The sequence below is a fragment of the Myotis brandtii genome, unplaced genomic scaffold (genome assembly GCF_000412655.1).
Source record: "Myotis brandtii unplaced genomic scaffold, ASM41265v1 scaffold18, whole genome shotgun sequence".
Lineage (NCBI taxonomy): Eukaryota > Metazoa > Chordata > Mammalia > Chiroptera > Vespertilionidae > Myotis > Myotis brandtii.
In genome coordinates, this window is record NW_005356674.1 from 752,092 (window position 1) to 774,121 (window position 22,030).

At 43.2% G+C, this 22,030-nt stretch overlaps 1 protein-coding gene and 1 long non-coding RNA gene across 9 annotated transcripts in view; one reads left to right on the forward strand and one right to left on the reverse strand.

The window, feature by feature from the left end:
* Window positions 1-22,030, forward strand: part of LOC102258798 (nicotinamide/nicotinic acid mononucleotide adenylyltransferase 3) — a 91,705-nt gene that overhangs the window by 15,640 nt on the left and 54,035 nt on the right. For 4 of the 8 annotated variants that reach the window (XM_014537474.1, XM_005863514.2, XM_014537471.1 and 1 more), the window contains one exon: window positions 20,220-20,403. The exons of 1 other annotated variant lie outside the window; for it this stretch is intronic. In XM_014537474.1, the coding sequence (XP_014392960.1) occupies window positions 20,220-20,403 (184 nt within the window). Of the gene's footprint in view, window positions 1-2,670; window positions 2,700-10,090; window positions 10,285-15,078; window positions 15,177-20,219; window positions 20,404-22,030 lie in introns of those variants that run through there. 3 more of the 8 variants (XM_014537477.1, XM_014537476.1, XM_014537475.1) reach the window with 3 other exon arrangements.
* LOC106725643 lies at window positions 91-18,702 on the reverse strand. Its single transcript, XR_001361566.1, has 3 exons — window positions 18,691-18,702; window positions 16,556-16,561; window positions 91-191 (listed from the first exon to the last, which is right to left on the reverse strand). It is a non-coding gene; the product is annotated as an uncharacterized LOC106725643 (long non-coding RNA).

Here is a 22,030-nt window from a genome sequence, read left to right on the forward strand (position 1 = left end):
TGTCCTTTTCTCTTAGGAAAAAAGTATATACCCTTGGTGCAGCAATTCCACTTTCCACCATTTCTTATAAAGCAAGTATGTTGTGGGTGGGGAGAATATTTCTATTTTGGGGAAAGAAGGAATATACTCCCTATATATTTTTAAATAGTGTGTGGAATAATGTTCTTTCAGGGTATATAGCTTCTACTTGGCTTGCTATAAATATCTGCTTGACTCTTAGCCACTGAGTGGCTTTTCCTGTCAACTTTGACTCATCAGAAATGCCCCTGGCTTTGTGGCCATTATCTTTGCTGTGAGGTTTATCAGGGCAGGGCCTGTAATCTGTTTTCTAGAATGTGCTGCTTCACAGACAGCTGTATTGGGGACTTCAGATACTTAATGTACTTGCAGACTCTGCTTTAGCCACATGGTAAGACTCTGGCATGACCCTGTGAGTGTCAGAGAGTATTCCTGGTCCCCAAAAGTCACAGTAATCACAGAATGCATGGACACATTATATTATATATGATTTCTATCACTTGGGGTACTAATAGGTAAAGGATTCTTGGTCACAAATGACCTCCAGTACCTTCTTTGCCTTTATTCTCAGTCATTTCTCTATGGAAGAACTTGGTCAGTTTTAAGTCCAGAATGAATTCTCCTGCCCATGTCTTTGAATGTTATACATCGAGTTGACGCCTTTCAACATCCCACAGGTATTTACTGCATGTCCCCCAGGCCAGGCACTGTGGTTGGAAATACAGTTGATTAAATTTTCTCCCCTGCCCCAAATAGTGCACGGTGTAGGTGGCCAGAGGTGCACAGTAGCAGGTGATTGTGGCATTAGGTGCAAAGGCGGGATGTCTCCCGCCTGGCAGTTGAGTGAAGCTTCTTGAAGGAGGTGACACCTAAAGCTTGCAGAATGTGCAAGACTTAGGCAGGCACAGTTTAGGGGCATTATGGGCAGAGAAAGCAGAATGGGTAGACATGGAGATGGAAAAGACCGCATTCCAGCACATAGGAGAGAGAGACGAGGCTGAAGGTAGGGAGGACCAGATCATGAAAAGGGGACCTTTTTGCCACCATGAGGGGTATATGGTGTGAATTTCCCTTCGCTGTATAGTCAGGCATCATCTTCCCTGACCCACAGTCCCAGCCACTGACTGCAGCCTCCCCAGCCAGCACATCTGTGCATGGAGGCATAATCCAACCCACTGCCTCTCCAGGGGCAAATATTTAAACAGAGCCTTTCTCTCAATCAGAATCAGCTCACGGCTAAAGGGTGGATGAAAACCTGGCCCCACAGATGACCTTCTTTTTTCTTGAAAACGAAATCTTCCTTCTGTTGGTGTATTTTTACTAAAACAACTCACAATTTTCATTTGCTGTTGCATGCATATAAACTGAATTAAACAAGCTAAAGCAATTTGTTTAGTACCTTTAAATAGAAATTAACAGTGTCTTCCTAGTTTGCTGCAGTAGCTCAAATTTTGAACTTTTTCTCCTTTCATAAGCATCCTTTCTTCAAACTGCAGTTGTCCTTTCCTTCCTTTGTTTACTGCTTCCTTTTCCTCCTGAAACAACAGGAAACCTTAAAAACTGACAGAGGCCCTATAACATATCAAAACTTTTAACTGTCTTTAGTCCTGTGAAAACTTGTATCTGTAGATTTTCATTAATAAAGTAGTAAAACAAAGTCATACAGGATAAAATGTTGAACCAGCTATTTTTTTACTCTCCTTTACTTGAAAGACTGTTTGGGAATAAGATACGGGCTTATAGGAATGTGTGGTGTCCGGATTTTCTGTATTTGTAGTACTGTCCTTTAACCAGAGGCACTTCCTTGCCTTGCACTGCATGCTGTACAACACTCACAGAGAGGATTCTCAAAGGCTTGATGGATGAAGATGTATAGTAGGTATGGGTGGTTTTGAAGAAGTTCATTTGGCATTTTTATTCTTGATTTGCTGATTTTTGACAGAAACGATTCAACCCAACATATGACTAGTCCAGTGATGGCGAACCTATGACACATGTGTCAGAGGTGACACGCAAACTCATTTTTTTGGTTGATTTTTCTTTGTTAAATGGCATTTAAATATATAAAATAAATATCAAAAATATAAGTCTTTGTTTTACTATGGTTGCAAATATCAAAAAAATTCTATATGTGACACGGCACCAGAGTTAAGTTAGGATTTTTCAAAATGCTGACACACCAAGCTCAAAAGGTTTGCCATCACTGGACTAGTCAATAGCATCAGACATACCTAAAGCATTTCTTTGAGTATATTAAGGATTCAAGACTGAATTCCTCTTAAGATGTTGGATGTATTCCCAGTTGTAAGCAGTTGTTTTCCCAACAAGTAGTCACAAATTAACTAAAGGAGATTGAATTCAATTTGAATTCTGTGTTCTGTTATTTCAACGTTTATTATTTCTAATCAACTTAATTTGAGCATTGGCCTATATTTCAACAACAGTCCACTTGTATTTTGTTTTTTTAAATCAAACTTTCTGTGAGTTTAATACTTGGTCATTAATGACTCTGTAGCACCTGTTGTTTTGTGTCTAACAAACTCATATAGTCCTTACTGTTTGTCAGGTAGTGTTCTAACTGCATTACAGGAACTCATTTAACTTTCATAACAACCCTACGAAGTGGGTACTGTTACTCTCCCTATTTTTCAGATGGAGAAGCTGAGGCTCGGAGAGATTGAGTAAGTTTTCCAAGGTCACACACCTAATAGAGACAGTTTGCCCCAGAGAATCTGTGCTCATAACCACCAACCCATGCTTCCTCCATTTATTCAACAAATTACTTGTTGAGCTGGGAACTATGCAACATGCAGGCATAATAGGGAAGCAAAAGTGGTCCCTCTGTGACCTCGGGCAAGTTACCAAAGGGTAGAACATAAGAACCTTCTAATGTGCAAATCTCAAAGTATAGAAGGATTTTATAAAAATGAAGGTACTTCTAGTCCTACTCTTGAGAACTTGTGAATCAAATGGGACAAGGGGAAAGGCTGAGATGAGAAGGAATACTTTAAGCACAAGAATAACAACCATGTGCAAGAGAACGCCGCATAAGCTATAATGGTTAAAGAAGGTTGTGTAAGTACAAGGACTAGAACATAGAAAGTGTTCAGTTGCCCTAGCTGGTGTGGCTCAGTGGATAGAGCATAGTCCTGTGGACTGAAGGGTCCTAGGTTTGATTCTAGTCAAGGGCACCTACCTCAGTTGCAGGCTCCATCCCTGGCCTTGATTGGGGCATGTGCAGGAGCCAACCAGAAGATGTGTCTCTCTCACATAGATGTTTCTCTCTCTGTGTCTCTGTACCTTCCTTTCATTCTCTCTAAAAATCAATAGAAAAATATCATCGGGTGAGAATTAACAAAATAAGAAAGTGTTCAATGGTCAGGAGACCATTTTCTCCCTACCTTTATTTTTTTTTAAAATATATTTTATTGATTTTTTTACAGAGAGGAAGGGAGAGAGATAGAGAGTTAGAAACATTGATCAGCCGCCTCCTGCACATCTCCTACTGGGGATGTGCCCGCAACCCAGGTACATGCCCTTGACCGGAATCGAACCTGGGACCTTTGAGTCCACAGGCCGATGCTCTATCCACTGAGCCAAACCGGTTTCGGCTTTCTCCCTACCTTTATTGATAGGGAAACAGGCTTGAAGAAGTTGTCACTTAAACAGCTAATCATGGGGGAATTGGGCGTGAACCCAGGCCGTTACCCAAATGCCAGTGTTCTTCCCACTGCCCCCCCTGCAGAGATGCAGCAGCAGGCTTCTGTGAGGCCTTCTGAATGTGCAAGTCCCAAAGACAACAGATGTGTGGCAGAGAGTCGGGGTGGACTGGCAGAACACAGAGAAGTGGTGGAGGCTAGATCTTGGAATCTGAAATGCCAAGTAAGGAATGTGGACTTTAGGTGAAAGGGACTCTGTGGAAGTCTTTAACCAAGTGGCCACCAGGTGAGATCTTGACACATGAATCCTCAGAGAACCTCTGGAAAAACCATTGCTAGAATACTCTTAGCAACCTATACCTGGATAGCTCAGATCCCCATCCAGCACCTGGATTGCTGACTTGAGAGTTCAGGCCAAGCATGTCAAACTCACAGCCCTTGGGCCGCATGCGCCCCACAATGAATATTTTTGCAGCCCAGCCACTATAATGGTATGTAAGAAATGTTTTAATAAAAATTTTGTAACTTAATTTTTACATTATCCTGTGATACATAATTATTAATAATGAACTACAACGTTCGCTAATGACTGATTACCATAATCGTGTTGCATTCATTTCCCTTATATGCCTTAAAAGCGCAGGCACACCATTTCTCTCCACTAATACTAGCAGCGAATATTTTAGCAGCCAATTGCCATGTCATTCATTAGTCTTGGACTGACTTGTTTGGTGGGCACAACAGGAAATATTCTGCTTTCAAAGAACAAGAAAAATAGGTTTATTTGCGTTATGCTTATTAATTTGTGCAGTTATTCAGTGTCTGGTAAGTTAATGTTCAAGAATAAATACTAATTTTTATTAAAATGTTCTATTATTTTATGTTAACAATGACTCATTTATTTCTGCCTTTTGTATTCAGCAGATCTCTATGGAAATAAACCTATGTTTCTATGAAAATTGAAGCTTTTGGTTTTTTTCGGCCCACATAAACTTAAACCTTGTTTATTTGGCCCGTGTTAGCCTTTGAGTTTGACATGCTTGGTTCAGGCCCCCTTCACCAGAGCAAACTGGACACAGCTTTCGGGGCAGGTGCACAGCCCCAGACAGCTTTTGCCTGCAATTGGCCCAGTATGCATTTCCCACTTCATTGCTAAGGTGATCTTGTAAAATCTTGTCTGATGCCTGGATAAGGTTTTGCCTTCATTGCTGTTACTTGCCTGCTCATGTGGAAACTCTCCCAAATAGGGAAATGACTTATTCTCTATGAACTCTTGCTAGCTCTGAGCAGTCATCACTTTTTCTAAGTGCTTAAAAATTATCAGTTTCAGACCCTGTTCCTGATTTTGCTGTGGTTTGAATTCAGGGTCTCAAACTGTAGTCAAGAATTTATCCTTTTTGCTTTTTCTATAGTCAGCTCAACAGATTCCTCCAGAAAGAGAACACGGGTTTTGTAGACTCATGGAGAGAAAGTGGCCACAGATCTGCTCTCCGTCAAATCTTTGTTCCGGACTAGGCAGGATCCAGAAGGCCTATGTCTGGCAGCCTGCCAGCACGCGGACCCCACCCAGCCACTCAGCTCTGACTTTGTTGCTCTTGGGTCTTGGATTCTCTATTTCTGCTCTCTCTTGGTTGCCACAACCCATAAAAGAAAGGATTGCAGAATAGTGAACCACAGAGGAGACAAACGCCCCTCCCTGTGACCATGGGGGTCGCAGAAAGAGCACTGATTTTGAAGTTAACCTGGTTGTTAAACCCACTCACTAGTTCATGATCTTGAGCAATGCCCTTCAACCACCAGCTGCGTTTCCTCAGCTGTTACATGGAGATAAAATCTCCTAACCCTACAAGATTATTTATTGTAAGGCCTAAATGAGATGATGTACATAAAGTATCCAGCCCGCGTGATATATCCAACACATGTTTGGCCTCTCCACTACATCCAGAGCAGGCCCCAGCCCAGAGCTGGCTTAAAGCGGCTCCTGTTCCTATGACCATGAGCAGACAGGTTCACATAATAATCTCACATCTATGCATGGAAGTGAGGAAACCACAACACAGCTTCTCCTGTTTCCTTTATCCCTTTCTTGATACTTTATGATGTTATTTCCTCATGATCTTGCCCCACATGTGTGTGGCATCCCGGATTAAACTGCATCGTAAAGATAACCAGTCAAAAGCTTTGTTCTTTTTCTCCTTTTGGACAACCTGGAGGAGGGGTAAGGTATTTTATGGCTCCCAGGTTTTCCTCTCAGTGACTTGCATTTTAAATGGAAGCATATTTATTGATCATCAGCGGTTTTCTGTGTTAAATAAAAACACCTGATCAGTGTCCAGTGTATTGCACATGACTGTTGCTACCCCTGTGATTTAATTTTGACTCTCTAATATAGAGTGAGTATAAAGAGAATTAAATGCATCATGATCAGGTAGTACTGCATAATCTGAGATAAGGGGGGAAATTAAGCTGTAATAATTCTATTTAAGGCAGTGACAGCTCCAGTTCTGGGTCTTCTGAACTTTAGGAGATACCATGAGAGCCTGAGTAAATTTTAAATAATCCCAGCATGTTACTTTAATCTTGGGCTCACAGATGATGTTTATTAATGAAGTAGAGTGATTTTAATATATATTCATGCACAGTTCTCCAGCCTGGTCTGAAACATTGTTCATTTCACATTTCTAATTTAAAACTTTTTTTTTCTGGGGGTGTTGGATTATTCCAGCAATTGTTTGGACCAAAATGAGTTTTTCCTTATCCTGTGAGGTTTCAAGGGTTTGTGGCTACACATATGTTAACATTCAAATCCTTTCAAAAGAAGGTGCTGTTAATAACAAATCATCATTTTTCTTATCCTTATATGTCTACCTTGGGATGTGGCTTAAATGAAGTAGACTCTAGACAGGTCTCTGAGGGGGCAGTTTCTATGACATTATTCTTGCACTAGACTTGACTACGCCAGGTTAGAGGTAAACAGCACTTAGCCGATGAGTGACCTTTACATTGAGGCTCTCAGACCAATGAACCCTGCATTCTGGTTTTCATTCTACACCACTACTGCTCATATATACAATGCTATGAAAAAATGGGAACCGTTACTCATGTCCCCAGAAACTATTAGATGCCTCCCACCTCTTTCCCTGTTTTCTCATCCTTTTCTCCTTCCCCCTAGCTGAAGATAAAAAGAAAACAAATCAATAATTATTTATTTAACCTTTTTATTATTTCGTTCTACTTTGTGCTATTCCTCAAAAAGAGTTGAAGTTGCAAACGATGTATCCAACCAAGAACTAGTACCTACAGTATATAAAGAAGTCTCAGGACTTAAAACACAAACAGTCCCATTGGAAATGGGAAGAAGACACCAAGAGACATTTCACTGAAGAGGATATACAGATGGCAAAGAAGCACATGAAAAGACATTTAACAACATTTGCCACTAGGGAAATGCAATTTTAAAACCACAAGAAGGTATTACTATATACCTATTAAAATGACTACAATGAAAACTAATGACAACACTAGATGCTAGAAAGGATGCAGAGAAACTGGGCTGCTCAGAATTGCTGGTGGGAACGTAAAATGGCACAACCACTCTGGAAAAGGTTGGCAGTTCCTTGGAAAAGTAAATATGTAAAACAAAACTACCTTACGACCCAGCAATTGCACTCCTGGGCATTTATCCCAGAGAAATGAAAACTTACGTTCACACAGAAACCTGTACACAATGTTCATTACAGCTTCAGTTATAATGACTAAAAACTGAAAACAATCCAGATGTCCTCCAAGGGCTGAATAGTTAAACTATGGTTCTCCCATACCGTAGAACCTGACTCAGTAATAAAAAGAAGCTACACGTGACAACTTTGATGAGTCTCCTGGAAATAATGCTGAGTGAAAAAGTCAGTCCTAAAGTTTCCATATTGTATGACTCCATCTATATAACATTCTTGCAAAGATCAAATTATATAAATGAGAACAGATGAGTGGTTGCCAGGGGTTAGGGTTGGGGGTGGGAGGACAGGAGGGAAGTGGGCATGGTTATAAAAGGGCAACCTGAGGGTCTTTGTGGTAAGGGAACTGTTAGGTGTGTCTATTGTGGTGTGAATACATGAAACCTCCAGATGGATGAATACACACACACACACACACACACACACGCAAATGAGTGCATGTAAAACTGGTGAAATCTGAACAAGATTGGTAGATTATATGAATCTCAGTATCCTGGTTGTATGATCTTATATAATAAAAGGCTAATATGCAAATAGACTCAACTACAGAACAACCGGTCACTATGACACACACTGACCACCAGGGGGCAGACATTCAATGCAGGAGCTGCCCCCTAGTGGTCAGTGCGCTCCCACAGGGGGAGCACCGCTCAGCATTAAGGGTGTCTGACTGCGAGGGCTCCTGGACTGCAAGAGGGTGCAGGCTGGGCTCAGGGACCACCGCCCCTCACCAAGTGTACGAATTTCATGCACCAGGCCTCTACTATAATAATGCAAGATGTTACCATTGGATCACAGAACCCTTTTTCTTTGTTGGGGCTGGTAGGTGCCCATTTACTATTACACAGAACAGCTACAGAAAAACTAATCTAAACAACACTTGAAATTAAAAGAAAAAGAAAAACTTTTAAGAAAAATGTTCCCACCTGGACTACTTTTTTAGTGCTTGGGGAGAATGGTTAGCTTTAAGGTAGTTTTTCAACTCTAAATTATATCTTATATTGCAAATGGAAAGATCATCTATCATTTACATAATCAGAATTGACCATTGAATACATTAGACATGTAAATTTAAGGTATTGTTAGAAACAAACCACAAAAATGAAATTGCATTAAACTCCATAAAGTATTTACAACCTAAGAAACCCATATCCTTTTTTTTCTAAAAATATTTTTACTGAGAGATAATTGACTGAGATATATTCTTTTATTCCATTCTCATAAAATTGGTACTGTGGTCATTATAGAAAAGAGGTCTTGTTTACAGCCCAGTGCTCGGTTAATAAAAGAACCTTGGATAATAGAAAGGAAGTGGTCCCTCCAGAGTTAGTGCTGACCATGGTTCTCCACTGATGCATAAGAATCCCATTGCCCTGGGATGGCTGGGGGAAATTACAGTTCTTACGGCCTCACTGCCAAGAATTGTTAACGATGACATCAATGTGGACCTCACTCGGAGAGATACCAGGAAGTACTGACATTGAAACATTGTCCTCCTCTTTCTCATTCCTCCCAATGTCAATCTTAGGAAGAATTTCAGTTTCAGGCTCCCTGTTCCTGCAGCAGGGCCAGGAGCAGCCCTGGTGGTGGAAATGGGCTAGCAGGCTGGTCAGGTCTCTTCCCCAAATGCCATGTCTGTTAACCTCAAGGGCAAAGACCACCCCCACCCCCCCAGATGAGCTTATAGAATTAGGAAAATGGCTTCCTGATTCCTACAGTGATCCCTTCCCATTCCTGAGTCATCATTAGTCTTAACACGAATAATGCAAAAAGGCAGCTAAGCAGTTTAAATTTTATCCATAAAATTAAGCCTTGTGTTTCACCGCAGCATTTAACTCCATGACCTATTTTATTGAATCTCTTAGCAGATCTTGGACAGTTTCCTTGGGTGTAAATTACCATGAAGGAAAATTGAAAAAGTATCAAGAAATGGGCAAGGATATTAGTGCAGAATCAAGGAGTCATCAAGCTTCAGTTGTTCTGCAGATTTTAAAAAAAGAAAGAAAGTCTCTTTTCAATACAGTTAAAGTGGAAAGAATTGATTTGATTAACAAGATTTCACCTTTCTTAGGCCACCCGCTGCCTTCTGCATTGTAATGTGACTCAATTTAGATGCCCCCTCCTCCAGAAAATCTGCTCCACCTGTTCAGAGCCTCTTTGGGGCTCCCCATGTACCTTTGCCTGCATTGACCACCTCGTGGTGACTGTCTGTCTCTCCCAAGACTGAAACCCCCTTGAGGGCAGGGCTCCCACTTTATTTCAGAATTCACATGCTGGCGCACTGCCTGCCTTAAAACACTTGCTAAGTAAATGAATGTGGTCCCCTCTTGCCTTAAGAAGAGCAATGGTGTTTGTGGTGAAAACAAGAGAGGCAGGGATATATTCAACTGATGTTTCTAGTGTGCCCTTCAACCAGGTGTTTGCCTGAACTGGTCTCTGTCTCCTATATTATTAGCTCATTTGAATCAAGTGAAGAGATTGCGGAACAGAGAGGTTAAGCAATTTGCCTCAAGTCACACATAAGCAGCAGGGCTGATTCTCTTGCTCAGATGTGCCTCTGTCTGCTTGCCTTCACATTCCTGCCACTAAAAAGCCTATCTTGAGCGGACAACTGAAATGACAGATTGCCAGGGACTCCTTGTTCCTTATAGGAAATGAGGCTGCTTTGCATAGCTTCCACACAGAGAGGTTGCCCAAGGCAGTATTTCGAGCTGCTTTCCCATGACTCCTTCAGTGGACTTTCTACCAAGCCAGAATTGTCTGATTACAACCTGCCCCCCACTGCCTTTCTTTCTTTGTGGAGTTCCTGCCAGATCTAAGGCCCCCAAAGAGAAGTTTCTGAGGAGCCAATACCTTCGCATTTTGGAGTTCCGGTGAGTTCTTTTTAAAACATACCAACTCTGCAAGGGCATTCATTCTATTCAGCAGACAGAGAGACACAGCCAGGAATTAAATGATGGAAAACAGAGACACGCAAAAGAAAAACATTATAATACCCTGAAAGCACGTAGGACCCCCAAGGAGCCAGCCACCCCATCGGAGGCTTTGTCAGTACTCAGATAAACAGAAGGCACTCCCAGCTGACCAACACTAAGTACCTGAGACTCAGAGAAATGACTGTAGCAAACAGGGCAGTAGAGAGAGACAACAAAGCAGTCCTTTCTATCCAGACGAAGAAGGGAAGTTTAAACTCCAGGAAATATTGCTGCTTTGTTGTTTACTTTGCCAAGTTTTTAGGAAGTTGCACACAAAGAAAGCAGGACATTTGGAAGTGAAAGGCAGAGAACCTCACACTGACAAGCTCAGGCACTGGAAGATCTGGAGACCAGTGTTTGTCGCACGCAGGAAGAGTTTGCTGGTTGAAGGAGCCTTGGCACAGAAAGAGGGAAATGAAGGGCAGACAGCTGCACACTCCGAGGGCGCTGAAGAGGGGGAAGGATGGTTACACTTCCGGCAATGGCCACCACCGTCCCCGCTGTGGTTCCAGAGGGCCACCAATCTACTTTGGGGTCATGAGAATACCTGGATGTATTCTTCTCCCTCCTCCGGATGTCTGTGATCCAGGCACACCGTGGCCTATGACACTGATGGGTGCTTCTGGCCAGCAGCGCACAGAGCAGAGCAATAAATAGGCAGTCTCAAGTCCATTTGGGCCAAAAGAGCAAAGAGCAATCTGGCTGAAGAAACAAAACAAGAAAAAAAAAAAAGAGAGAGAGAGAGAAACTTGTTAAATAAGCTTGAAATCTGATAAAAATAAAAGGGTGCCAGAATGGCTGCGAAGCCTTAATAGCCCCAGCCAGGTCATGTTCTCCAGGCTTAGCTTGGAGGCCAAGTTTAGTCAAAATAACCTTTTTTAAAAAAGCATGCAGATCCATTTAGTAACTGGGGTTCTGGTCTTTTTTTTTTTTCCCCAACCTGCTTATCATCACTTTGGCTCCTTCTCCTTGGACTGCTCCTGATAGTTCTTAATTTATTTATTTATTAATTATTAAAAAAAGGCTTTGTTTTCTGGCCAGTACAACCACAGAAAGAAGAAAATGGACAGAAGGGTCCATGAAGTGGGTAAGGCCTGGCTGAGCCTGTGCCCACAGGGACACTGAGCTTTCTGAGCAAAAGCCCAGAACTTGTGGGACAGGGCAGGCAAGGCCAAGCGTTACCCAACACTTTTCTCAGTTGTTTTGACAAGTGTAGCTTTGTTTGAAATATGTATGCTCGTTCTTAATAAAATGCTGATAAATGTGCCGAAGCATTCTCTGTGGAAATAATGAAGTCTTTACACTTTGAAATGCTATTAAGTCTTACTTCATGGTTTGTGAGGCTGCTAGCATTTTAAGCAGCAGTAACATTTTATTGCAGCCCAGTCTTGCAAGGGGAGATGGTCTCATTGTTCAGGTCAGCTCTAGAGGGGGCGGAATCTCTGTCACGCACCACAGTGACGTGGTGTGGGGCTCTGCATAGACAGAGGTGGAGATACCTAGTGGCACCCTTCTTAGACCTGGCTGGCTTAGGGTTCTCAAAACCTCAGGGTCAGTCATCAGTACAGGGCAATAGAGAAAGTACAGGCAGACCTGAGTTTAAATCCCAACTCTGCCATTTTCTGGTGGTGTTTCCATGGGAAAATCACATAACCTTTCTGAATCTCCATTCCTGTTCCAGTTATTATTACTGCATAACAACCACCCCAAACTTAGTGGTGTAAATTGACCATTTTGTTACGCTCAGAGATTCCGTGGATCAGGAATTTGGACAGAGCACAGTGGGATGGCTTGTCTCTGCTCCAGGATGTTTGGGAACTCGGCTGGGCGTGAAGGCACCGCTGGGAGCAGGAAGCATCTGGAGACTTCTTCACTCTGGCAGTTGATGCTGGGTATCAGATGGGGTGTTAACATTGACTGTAACACGTCCATGTGACTGCGCTGTGGGGTCTCTCAGCATAGGCTAGTTTGGGCTTTCACAGTCTGGTAGCCAGGCTCTGAAACCAAGTCTCCCCACATCACAAAGTGGAAGTACATGCATTTTTATGACACAGTCTCTGAAGTGACACAGTATCACTTTCTGCCACTGGGTAAAGCACTTAGCAGTGCGCACCCCGGTCCAAGGGGAGGGGCACACACTTCACCTCTTGGTGGAGGAGTGGCCAGGTTCTAGAGGAGCATACAGGCTGGGAGATAAATGTTCTGACCATCTTTGGAAATGCAGTCTACCACAGCTCTCTCCTCTGCTGACTCACCAGGCCGGGGAGTGGAGGAAGGAACAATTGCTGAGCACCAGCTAAGTGCCACAGCTGTCCATATGTTATCTAATTCTCATTAGTTTAAAGTATAGTATTTAAATAATGCTGTGATCCAGGAGAATAGACGGGATAGTGGCTACCTCATATATTCTCTCAGATGGCACAAGCGCAGGATGGCCAACAAGAAAGCAAGTCAGTAAGTTTCTGTTCGTGTCACATCTGCTAATATCCCAATGGCCAAGGGAAGTCTCATGGCCAAGTACAAAGTCAAGGGGTGGGGACTCTGCCTCGTGAGGTCATGGCAGAGGTGTGGGTGTGTAATCTCATCATGGCAGACAGAGGATTAGGACCAATAGTTCAATCTACCATAGCCATTTTCTAGAACAAAGAAAATTGGATAAGGATATTGTGACATTATAGCTAGTGTTTAACAGTATAATCTTGGATGCAAAACACCCATATAAAATAGTAGGTTATGAAATTGCTAATGAAAGAATAATTCAACATGACCAGGTAGCATTTATCCTAGGTATTCAAGGACAGTATACCATAAAGATATCTATTAATATATTGCATTACTAAGACAGTATATTTTTATGAAACCTAAATCATCATCTCAATACACACTTAAAAGTCATTCAATAAAATCCCAACACCTGCTTGGGTGGTATTTTTTAAGCTCTTTTTAAATTAGAACTATAAGGATGCTTATCTGGCATGATAAATAGTGGCCTAACACTTCAGAAGCATTCCCACAGAAGCAAGGAAATGAAAAGGATGCCTACTCACCACTATTATTTTCCACGGCATCAGTCAAAAGTAAGAACTATGGTTATAGAAAGGATACTCTGTTTTTATTATTTTCAGGTGATGTTACCATGTTCCTAAAAAAAAAAAAAAAAAAAGATCCAAGAGAAGAGTTTGAAAACCTATTAGAACTAATCAGTTCAGTAAGGTGGCCCAGATTCAAACTAAACAAACCGAAGTACAGAGTGATCACATTGTAAGGAATATAACTGTTGAATCACTATGTTGTATACCTGATCTAATATATTACTAGAGGCCCGATGCACAAAATTCTGGCAAGAGTAGGCCTTCCTTCCCCTGGCTGCTGGTACCAGCTTCCCTCTGGCACCCAGGACCCGGGCTTCCCTCCAGCCGCTGGCAGGTACCCAGGACCCGGGTTTCCCTTGCAGCCCCAGCTTCGCCCGGAAGGACATCTGGAAGGACATCCAGTCTAATTAGCATATCATGCTTTTATTATTATAGATATGTCAACTATAATTTTAAAAAGGTAGAGTTTTCTAAGTAACAGTTTTAATATAATGTGATGAAAAAATATCCTATATAATAAAAGCCTGCTAAGTGTCCCACCACTTGTTTGACCGTTCGACCAGTCACTATGACGTGCACTGACCACAAGGGGGCAGATACTCCGGTAGGTTAGCTTGCTGCTGGGGCCCAGCCGATTGGAACTGAGTGAGACAGGCCGGACATGCCCTGGAGCCCTCCCGTGGTCCCTCTCCAGCCCCAATCATGCACTGGTGGAGTCCCTCGGTCTGGCCTGTGCCCTCTCGCAATCCAGGACCCCTCAGGGGATGTCAGAGAGCTGGTTTCGGCCTGATCCCCGCAGGCCAGGCCAAGGGACCCCACCGGTGCACAAATCTGTGCACCAGGCCTCTAGTGTATATATAATAAGACCTGAGAAAAAAAGATCCATTCACAAGAGAAACAGCCAAGGACACAAGTCCCCAGGGCTAACCTCAGCCAGAAACATGAAGGGCGCTGAGGGCAGCAGCTCTGTTCCTCTGCTTAGAGACCCGACTAAGTGGAAATATAACCAGCTCCTCACTGGCACTGTTGTTTATCGATTGGCTTTCCAGTGAAAATACCCCTGGCTATTTTTCTTTATTTAACTTGAGCAAGTATCCCAAGATTCTCCTGGAAAACTAACCAGGTACTCATAAAGCTCTCTCAGACATTAAAATGTAATTTGTAATTTTTTTAAGTGATTAAATGAATGTGATTCTGACTCTAGACAGCATAATGAAACATAAAATCTCTCAAAAAAGAATATATGCTAAGGGAAAAACAAAGTCAGTGGGGGGGGGCAGATTATTTAATAAAAGGAAATGGGACAGTCACTTAAATATGTGAAGAAAAACATCTATTTGATTTCCTACCTTCTATATTTCAGTGAGTATAATATTTCTGATTATTTCTTTATAAAGCATCCCATTCTTGTTTCATGGATGGGGATGTCATCTCTTATCTCTCTGAGATTATTTGGAGATTTTTGAAATGTCTTGTTGCTCTCTGCATTGCTTTTGTGTCCGAGTTCCTTTTCTCCTGGTGGTGGTTTTGGTCTTTGCCACTCGTGATCAGCACCTTTCTAAAATGTGTCTCTTCTTAGGCTCTCCACTCATATTTTCAGGTCAGGCTGCAAATGTTGGCTGGAGGCTCTGAGTGTTTGGGTGAAGCTGGTGGGGCTCATGGCCATAGGACCAGGTCCTAGGTCTAAGACCCCCAAATGTGAGTATCTGTAGCTGTCTTCTCTTGGGTAGGCCTATTTCCTAGAGAGACATCTCCAGTCTGTTATAGTGGGAGCCAAACCTAGTCCTCCTGTCAACTGTGCCTGTATCTGGGAGTCAAGAGTCTTTATGGCCCGGCCAATGTGGCTCAGTGGTTGAGTGTCGACCTATGAACCAGAAGGTTGTGGTTCGATTCCTAGTCAGACACATGCCTGGATTGCAGGCTCCATCCCCAGTTTGGGGCATGCAGGGGCAACCAATCAATGATTCTCTCTCATCATTGATGTTTCTCTCTCTCCCTCTCCCTTCCTCTCTGAAATCAATAAAAAAAAAAAAAAGAATCTTTCTGGTCCAACCTCAGCAGAAAGCAGACCTATGGCCTTCAGCCAGGATGGGAGAAAAAGGTAGGTGATTGGATCTAAGGGCTCCTTAGGCAAACTCTCGACTAGTTCCAGCCCTCGGGCGCCCCACCCAGAGAGGTTGCTGGCTCCTGCAGTTCCTGAGCTTCTCTGGGCTCTGCCTAGCAGGGCACCTTCCCTCTTACCACCTTCCCTGCCTGCAGACTCTGCTTGCTGTCACCATTATTCATCAGCTCTCTAGCTTCCAAAATTTTGTTTACCTTTCCATCCATTGTTGTCTCCTTTCTCACTCACTTTGCCCTTGTGATTTCATACTTCTTTTATTCCTTTATTGCCATTGTATTAGATTTTCCACAGGGGGTGGAGATAAACAAAGAGCTCTATCCACCTTTTTAAACTCACAGCCATGTATTACTATGGTAACCTCAAGGTAAGGACAGTATAGCTTCATACTAAGCAATGTTCTGGGCATGTTACCAGAATGAAGACAATTACGAGCCCTTAGGGAGCCATCAGTCTTATGGGAAAGACTAAGGCAAACAGATCATTATCATACAAGCGCCGTAATGGAGGTGTGTCTGGGTAGCAGTGGAGTCACCAGAGAAGGACCTGCATCTAACAATTGGAAGAGGGGAGGTCACAAAAGAGGAAAAACTGGGATTGTGGAAGAGGAAAAAGGCTTGAACTCATGACCATTCAAAGGGCAAGAAGGAGTTTTAGCCCAAACTGTTATTTTTATTGACTCTCCTCCCCTGAGTGCTGTAACACAGCAATGATTTCTCAGCGTACGACCTGCCCTGTCAAGACGAGCTAAACCATCACAGGTGGCACCTGAGTATCCAAGTGCCTAGCAGAACCACCTGGAAGGGACCCTGGTGCCTCACACCCTGTTTTCTTCAGTAAAACAAAGACAAATGTGAAGGTTAAATGTATGTAAATTGCCCAAGAGAGTTAGCACCTAGCAGAGTCTAGTTCTCTTCTAAAAGGGAAAGAGAAAGAACTAACCTGTTCCATGTATAACATGGGACTCAGATGTGTAGAAATATAACTTTCTTTGCTTTCTACAACACTCAACTTGCTCTTAAGCCACCATTTCCATGAATAGTAAAAAAAAAAAAAAATGCTACTTCAAGATAACTATTTTCAGATATTAGGCTTACTCTTACAGGTCAGTGTTTAATCAAGTTAATCTTTTACTGCCGCCTTCCCCAAGATTGAGTTAAGCTTCGTAGGAGCATATCATCCTGGTATCCGAAAGGGGGCATCTGGCCCCGAATGCCCTCTAGCCAAGGGGGCTGCCCTCGACCTCGGCACTGGCCTCTGTCCTCTGTGCCTCCACAATGGAAGCCTCCTCAGCATCCCGTGGCTCAGCACTAACTACCGCTGCTGCCTGGACCTCCCTGGTACTCCCAACACCATGGTTTCCTGCCTTTGGCTGCACACTCGGTGCCCTGTACCCTATCTCCCCACAAGTAACCCTGCTGACTCTCCTCAACCTCCTTCACTACTCCTCTCAAGGAGCCTGGGGAGTTTTTATGGATCTCTGCCATGCCCTGCTGCAGCTGAGAGGGTCTTGGAGGGCGGGGGTGGGGGGGGACTTTTTCTGAAGCCCTCTCTGCCCATGCGTGCCACACCACCATTGCTGCTGTGTTGGCGCTGTATTGGCACAGGGCAGTGCAAGATGGTCTCCTCCAATTCCAAGTGGGAAGCAAAATACAAGCCACCAGATCTGCAGTTCCCAACCTAATTGGGTCTCTTAACCAGGCCCTCCCCCACCCACCACGCACCAGGTTTTGTCTCTGAAGGATAAGAGGGTGTAAGGAGCAGGCCTCCACTTGTGTCTAAACTCTGTCACCTCAAGCTTTTTTACTAGGCTCTTCTCTATGTCTGCAGCTCACTCCTCCACCCTCAGCCCAGAAAGGGCCTTTCTTTTCCATTTTCATAGTCTCTCCTTCTTACTACTCTGGGTTTTAGTAAAACTGTGCTCTGACTCCCTGGGCTCTGGTTCTTGTTTTATGTTCATTTTGTTTTTATAAGGGTAACTTTTGGAACTTAAATATTTCTCTCTCAACAAAGTCTGACTCTTACAAATGAAAACTTTAGCCTTTACAAGTGTTCCTCTGAACATGAGTTTTAGCAGCCAGTGCTGGAATTCAGAAGCTGGATGTCCCCTTTCTATTCTCCCCTGGTTCTGCCATCCCCCTGGAGCAGTGAATGCTGCAGCCTCTTGAAGGAGGGCCCTAGGCAACCAGGTTACCAGGGCTGGGAAAAGGCCTCAAAGAACCTCCAGCTTCCAGGGGCAGGCTGCACTTTGGATCATCTCCCACTAAAACAACAATAAATGGTGGATAGAACATTTGCAAACCTCACTTTTAAAGCTGAAAAGTGCGGATGTCTCCGACCAGCTGAGAGAGAAACACCTGTAACCATGGAGATCAGTAGGTTACTAGAACTCCAAAACCACTGATGTCTTACAGACACTTGCCACGGGTGCCTACTGCTCACTTAGCATTGAATCAATGGCCATAGAGGCCAAGAGGGAAACTGTTCAAAGGCTGGAGCCTGCCAAGCTGGGGAGCCTTATGGGTGACTTCCCACACATTAAGCTGGACCCCTAAGGAGCCAGGGTGAACTGCATCTTAACCCACCTCCTTTCCCCAACCCTAGAGGACTTCACAGAAGCCTTGTTGCCTCGGTACTAAGGCAAGTAGGAGAAGAAAACAAAAGAATAAAACATTGCCAGAAAAAAATGGTCACACATCAGCCTTTGCTCAGATCTGCAACTTTTTGCCTGGTTTGGCCAAAGAAGCTCAAACCAAGAGCTTGATTTAAGGTCATCTGTGACTTATACTCCAGGTGCCTGTTAAAAGCAAACATGAAGCCTTTTGGAAGAAAATATATGTATCTTAGGCCTGGGGGAGCCTCTACAAGTAACTAGTTAGAGACATTGACCAGCAAGCAGTCAAAAATAGGCACAAATGAAACAATATAAATAAAAATGAAACAATATAAATAAGAAACAACAGGCCACAAAAACAACCTGTACAGACTTTGAAATTGGCATCGGTCATATACAGATTTTAAAAGTTATGCTTTCGCCCTAGCCGGGTGGCTCAGTTGGAACATCGTCTGTGGCAACAAAGGGCCTGTGGCAACAGAGGGTCGTGGGTTTGATTTCTGGTCAGGGTACATGCCCAGGTTTCAGGTTCCATCCCCAGGTGGGGAGCATATAGGAGGCAACTGATCAATGTTTCTCACATTGATATTTCTCCTTCTTTTTCTCCTTTCCTCTCTCTCTAAAATCAATAAAAACAGCCTGGCTGGCATGGCTCAGGGTTGAGTGTTGACCTATGAACCAGGAGGTCACAGTTTGATTCCCGGCCAGGGCACATGCCTGGGTTGTGGGTTCGATCCCCAGTGTGGGGCGTGCAGAAGGCAGCCAATCAATGATTCTCTCTCATCATTGATGTTTCTTCCTCTCCCTCTCCCTTTCTCTCTAAAATAAATAAAAGGGTTTTTTAATTTAAATGTGATCGGTGTATCAAACAATAATATGGTCTATTAAGGTTAGGGGGATAAATAGACTTAAAATATCTACAGCAATAACATGTAAGGAGATATTAAATGGAGTTACAGAGTTCTGAAGTCCTTGTGTTGTTGAGGAAGAGGGTAAAGGTCTTAATTTACTTTGGATATAAGACTGCATATGTAAGTTTTAGTCTGAGAGGAAAAAAATGAAATGAAGTCCAAAGACAGGCAGAAAAGGAAAAAAAACATAAAGCTTGTGACAAAAAAAAAACTCAACATAAAAGATGGTAGCTTGAAACTTAAATATGTTAACATTTACATTAAATGTTGGTAAATTTAATGTTCCAGTTACAAATCAGTAATTGTCAAACTTGACCAAAATATTTTTAAATTCAGCTATTTACAAAAGACGTGTTTGAAACATAAGCATAGGTAGGTTGAAAGAGAAAGGTTATAAAAAAATACCACCTTACCTAATAATAGACAAACATGTAAATTGACCGTCCCTCTGCTACGCTCACCAGCCAATCAGGGGAGTATGCAAATTAACTCAACAAAGATGGCGGTTAATTTACATACGTAGGTGCGAAGTGGCAGAACAAAGACTGAAGGCTCCGGCTGGAGGAGCGAAGGCCTGGGTCCCGGGTGCCGGAGGAATACCAGTGCCGGCAGCCAGGGGAAGGGAAGGCCTATTGCACGAATCTCTTTGTGCGACGGGCCTCTAGTGCATATATAAAGCTGTTGAGGCTACATTAGTATCAGACATAACAACTTTAAGTCAAGAAGTATTGTTAGAGTTAAAGATGCTCAATTCACATAAAGGTATGTAAGAGTAATAAATACATAGGCAGTAACATATCCTTAAAATAAGGATATACCTAAAGGGAGCTGGCCACTCAGGAGAGAATGCCAGGATGAGGCACATATCAGACATAACGACTTTAAGTCAAGAAGCATTGTTAGAGTTAAAGATGCTTAATTCACAGAAAGGTATGTAAGAGTAATAAATACGTAGGCAGTAACATATCCTTAAAATAAGGATATGCCTAAGAGAGCTGGCCACTCAGGAGAGAATGCCAGGATGAGGCACAGAGATTTTGAGCACCTGCCTGAATTCAGGCAGGTGGCGAGCAACACCACTGTTCTACTTTGCCTAGGAATGTACCAGGTGATCGGGGGTATCATCTCTCCTGTCAGTGACAACTACAGGAAAAAAGACCTTGCAGCTGCCCACCACCGAGTGGCCATGGTCCGGCTGGCCCTGCAGACGTCTGACTGGATCCGGGTGGACCCCTGGGAGAGTGAGCAGGCGCAGTGGACGGAGACGGTGAAGGTGCTGAGGTAACAGTGGGCATGCTTTCCTGAGATGACCCGGGGCCATGGGACATGTCTGCAGGGCCCGGGGGGTGAAAGTAAGGATGGAGTGTTGAGTGGGGCTTCAGCCAGGCCTTCACAGCCAAAATCCAAGAAGTGCTTCACCCTAGAGCAGTGGTTCTCAACTTTCTGGCCCTTTAAATACAGTTCCTCATGTTGTGACCCAACCATAAAATTATTTTCGTTGCTACTTCATAACTGTAATGTTGCTACTATTATGAATCATAATGTAAATATCTGATATGCAGGATGGTCTTAGGTGACACCTGTGAAAGGGTCGTTCGACTGCCAAAGGGGTCGTGACCCACAGGTTGAGAACCGCTGCCCTAGAGGGAGAGAGACCAACAGGCCCACGATCTCAGAGAGGTCCTGAATGAGAAAAATCACAAACCACTGCCCTTTGGGATGGGCTTTCTGGAAACGCCCAGTCTTGTTTCAGCAGGTTGTATGTACCATCAGGCTCCAGTGCCACCACTGCGTAGCTTTAGGCACTCAGTGACTTTAGGCACGTGACCTAACTTCTCTGAGACACATTTCTCATTTGCAAAATGGGGACAATAAATCCTAATTAGGATTTTAAAGATGGAAATAACTTTTCTGACCCAGAACCACATAAGAATATTCAGTAAGGGGGACCTTTCATTATTGTCAGCATTGAGTAGGTTGAAAACTGTGGGTACATAATAGCTATCTTTTCTAATTATACAAGTCCTGGGTTCTATAAATCCAGACTTTAAAATGGGGGGGCGGGGTGAGAGGGCCTATGAATCTAGAACTAGTTACATGACTTTTTTTTCCCTTTTGGAGTTGCTGTTAGTATTCAGGGTAAGTAATTTGCTGTGTAAAAGCCCTGGCAAGCCCTGCATGTTAGGACGATGGGTTAGGCTTATGTCTGGGAAACGTCACTGAGAGTTTGCTAGAGAAGCAGGAAGCTTTTCATTTTTTACTTATTTTCAAAGTCACTTGGGAGAAAAAGTTGGAGTAAACATTTAGCTACATACCCTGGTGCTTATTATTTACCTTCTAGGGGGGAAAGAACCAGCTAAAGCGTTAAGCAGTTCCAGTGCTACTTCAGAACCTGCTGCCAAGTTAAAAGGAGAGCAAATATGAAATAATTGTTAGGACATGTGCGCTCTCTTTTTTTAACAGAAGGAATGAATTTCCACCTAGATCATCATTCAGAATAAGCCCTATAGTCAGCTCTCATTCATCTAGGATAACAAGGAAATGGAAACAAAACAATAGACAATCCAACAGATCATTTAGCTTGAGACGTAAGCAGAAACAGATAGATGCTGTGGAGTGTGGCCTAGGGCCCCGCTTTTGGAGCCCAGTTTACTAGCTAAGTGACTTGATGTAAGTGAGTCAGCCTCTCTGAGCCTCAGTTGCTCACCTAATAATATGGGGGTGACACCACCTACCTCACTGGGGTACAGTGTGAAGTAAATGAGATAGTATAGGAAGAAACATTGCTTTCTGGTAGATGCTTAATGTTTGCTACCTTCCCTGCATCCCTAACACTGGCCTGTAATTTATCCTCAAAACAGAGAAGCCATTCTTGGATAAATAGGAACTGACCACAGTACTACATCAT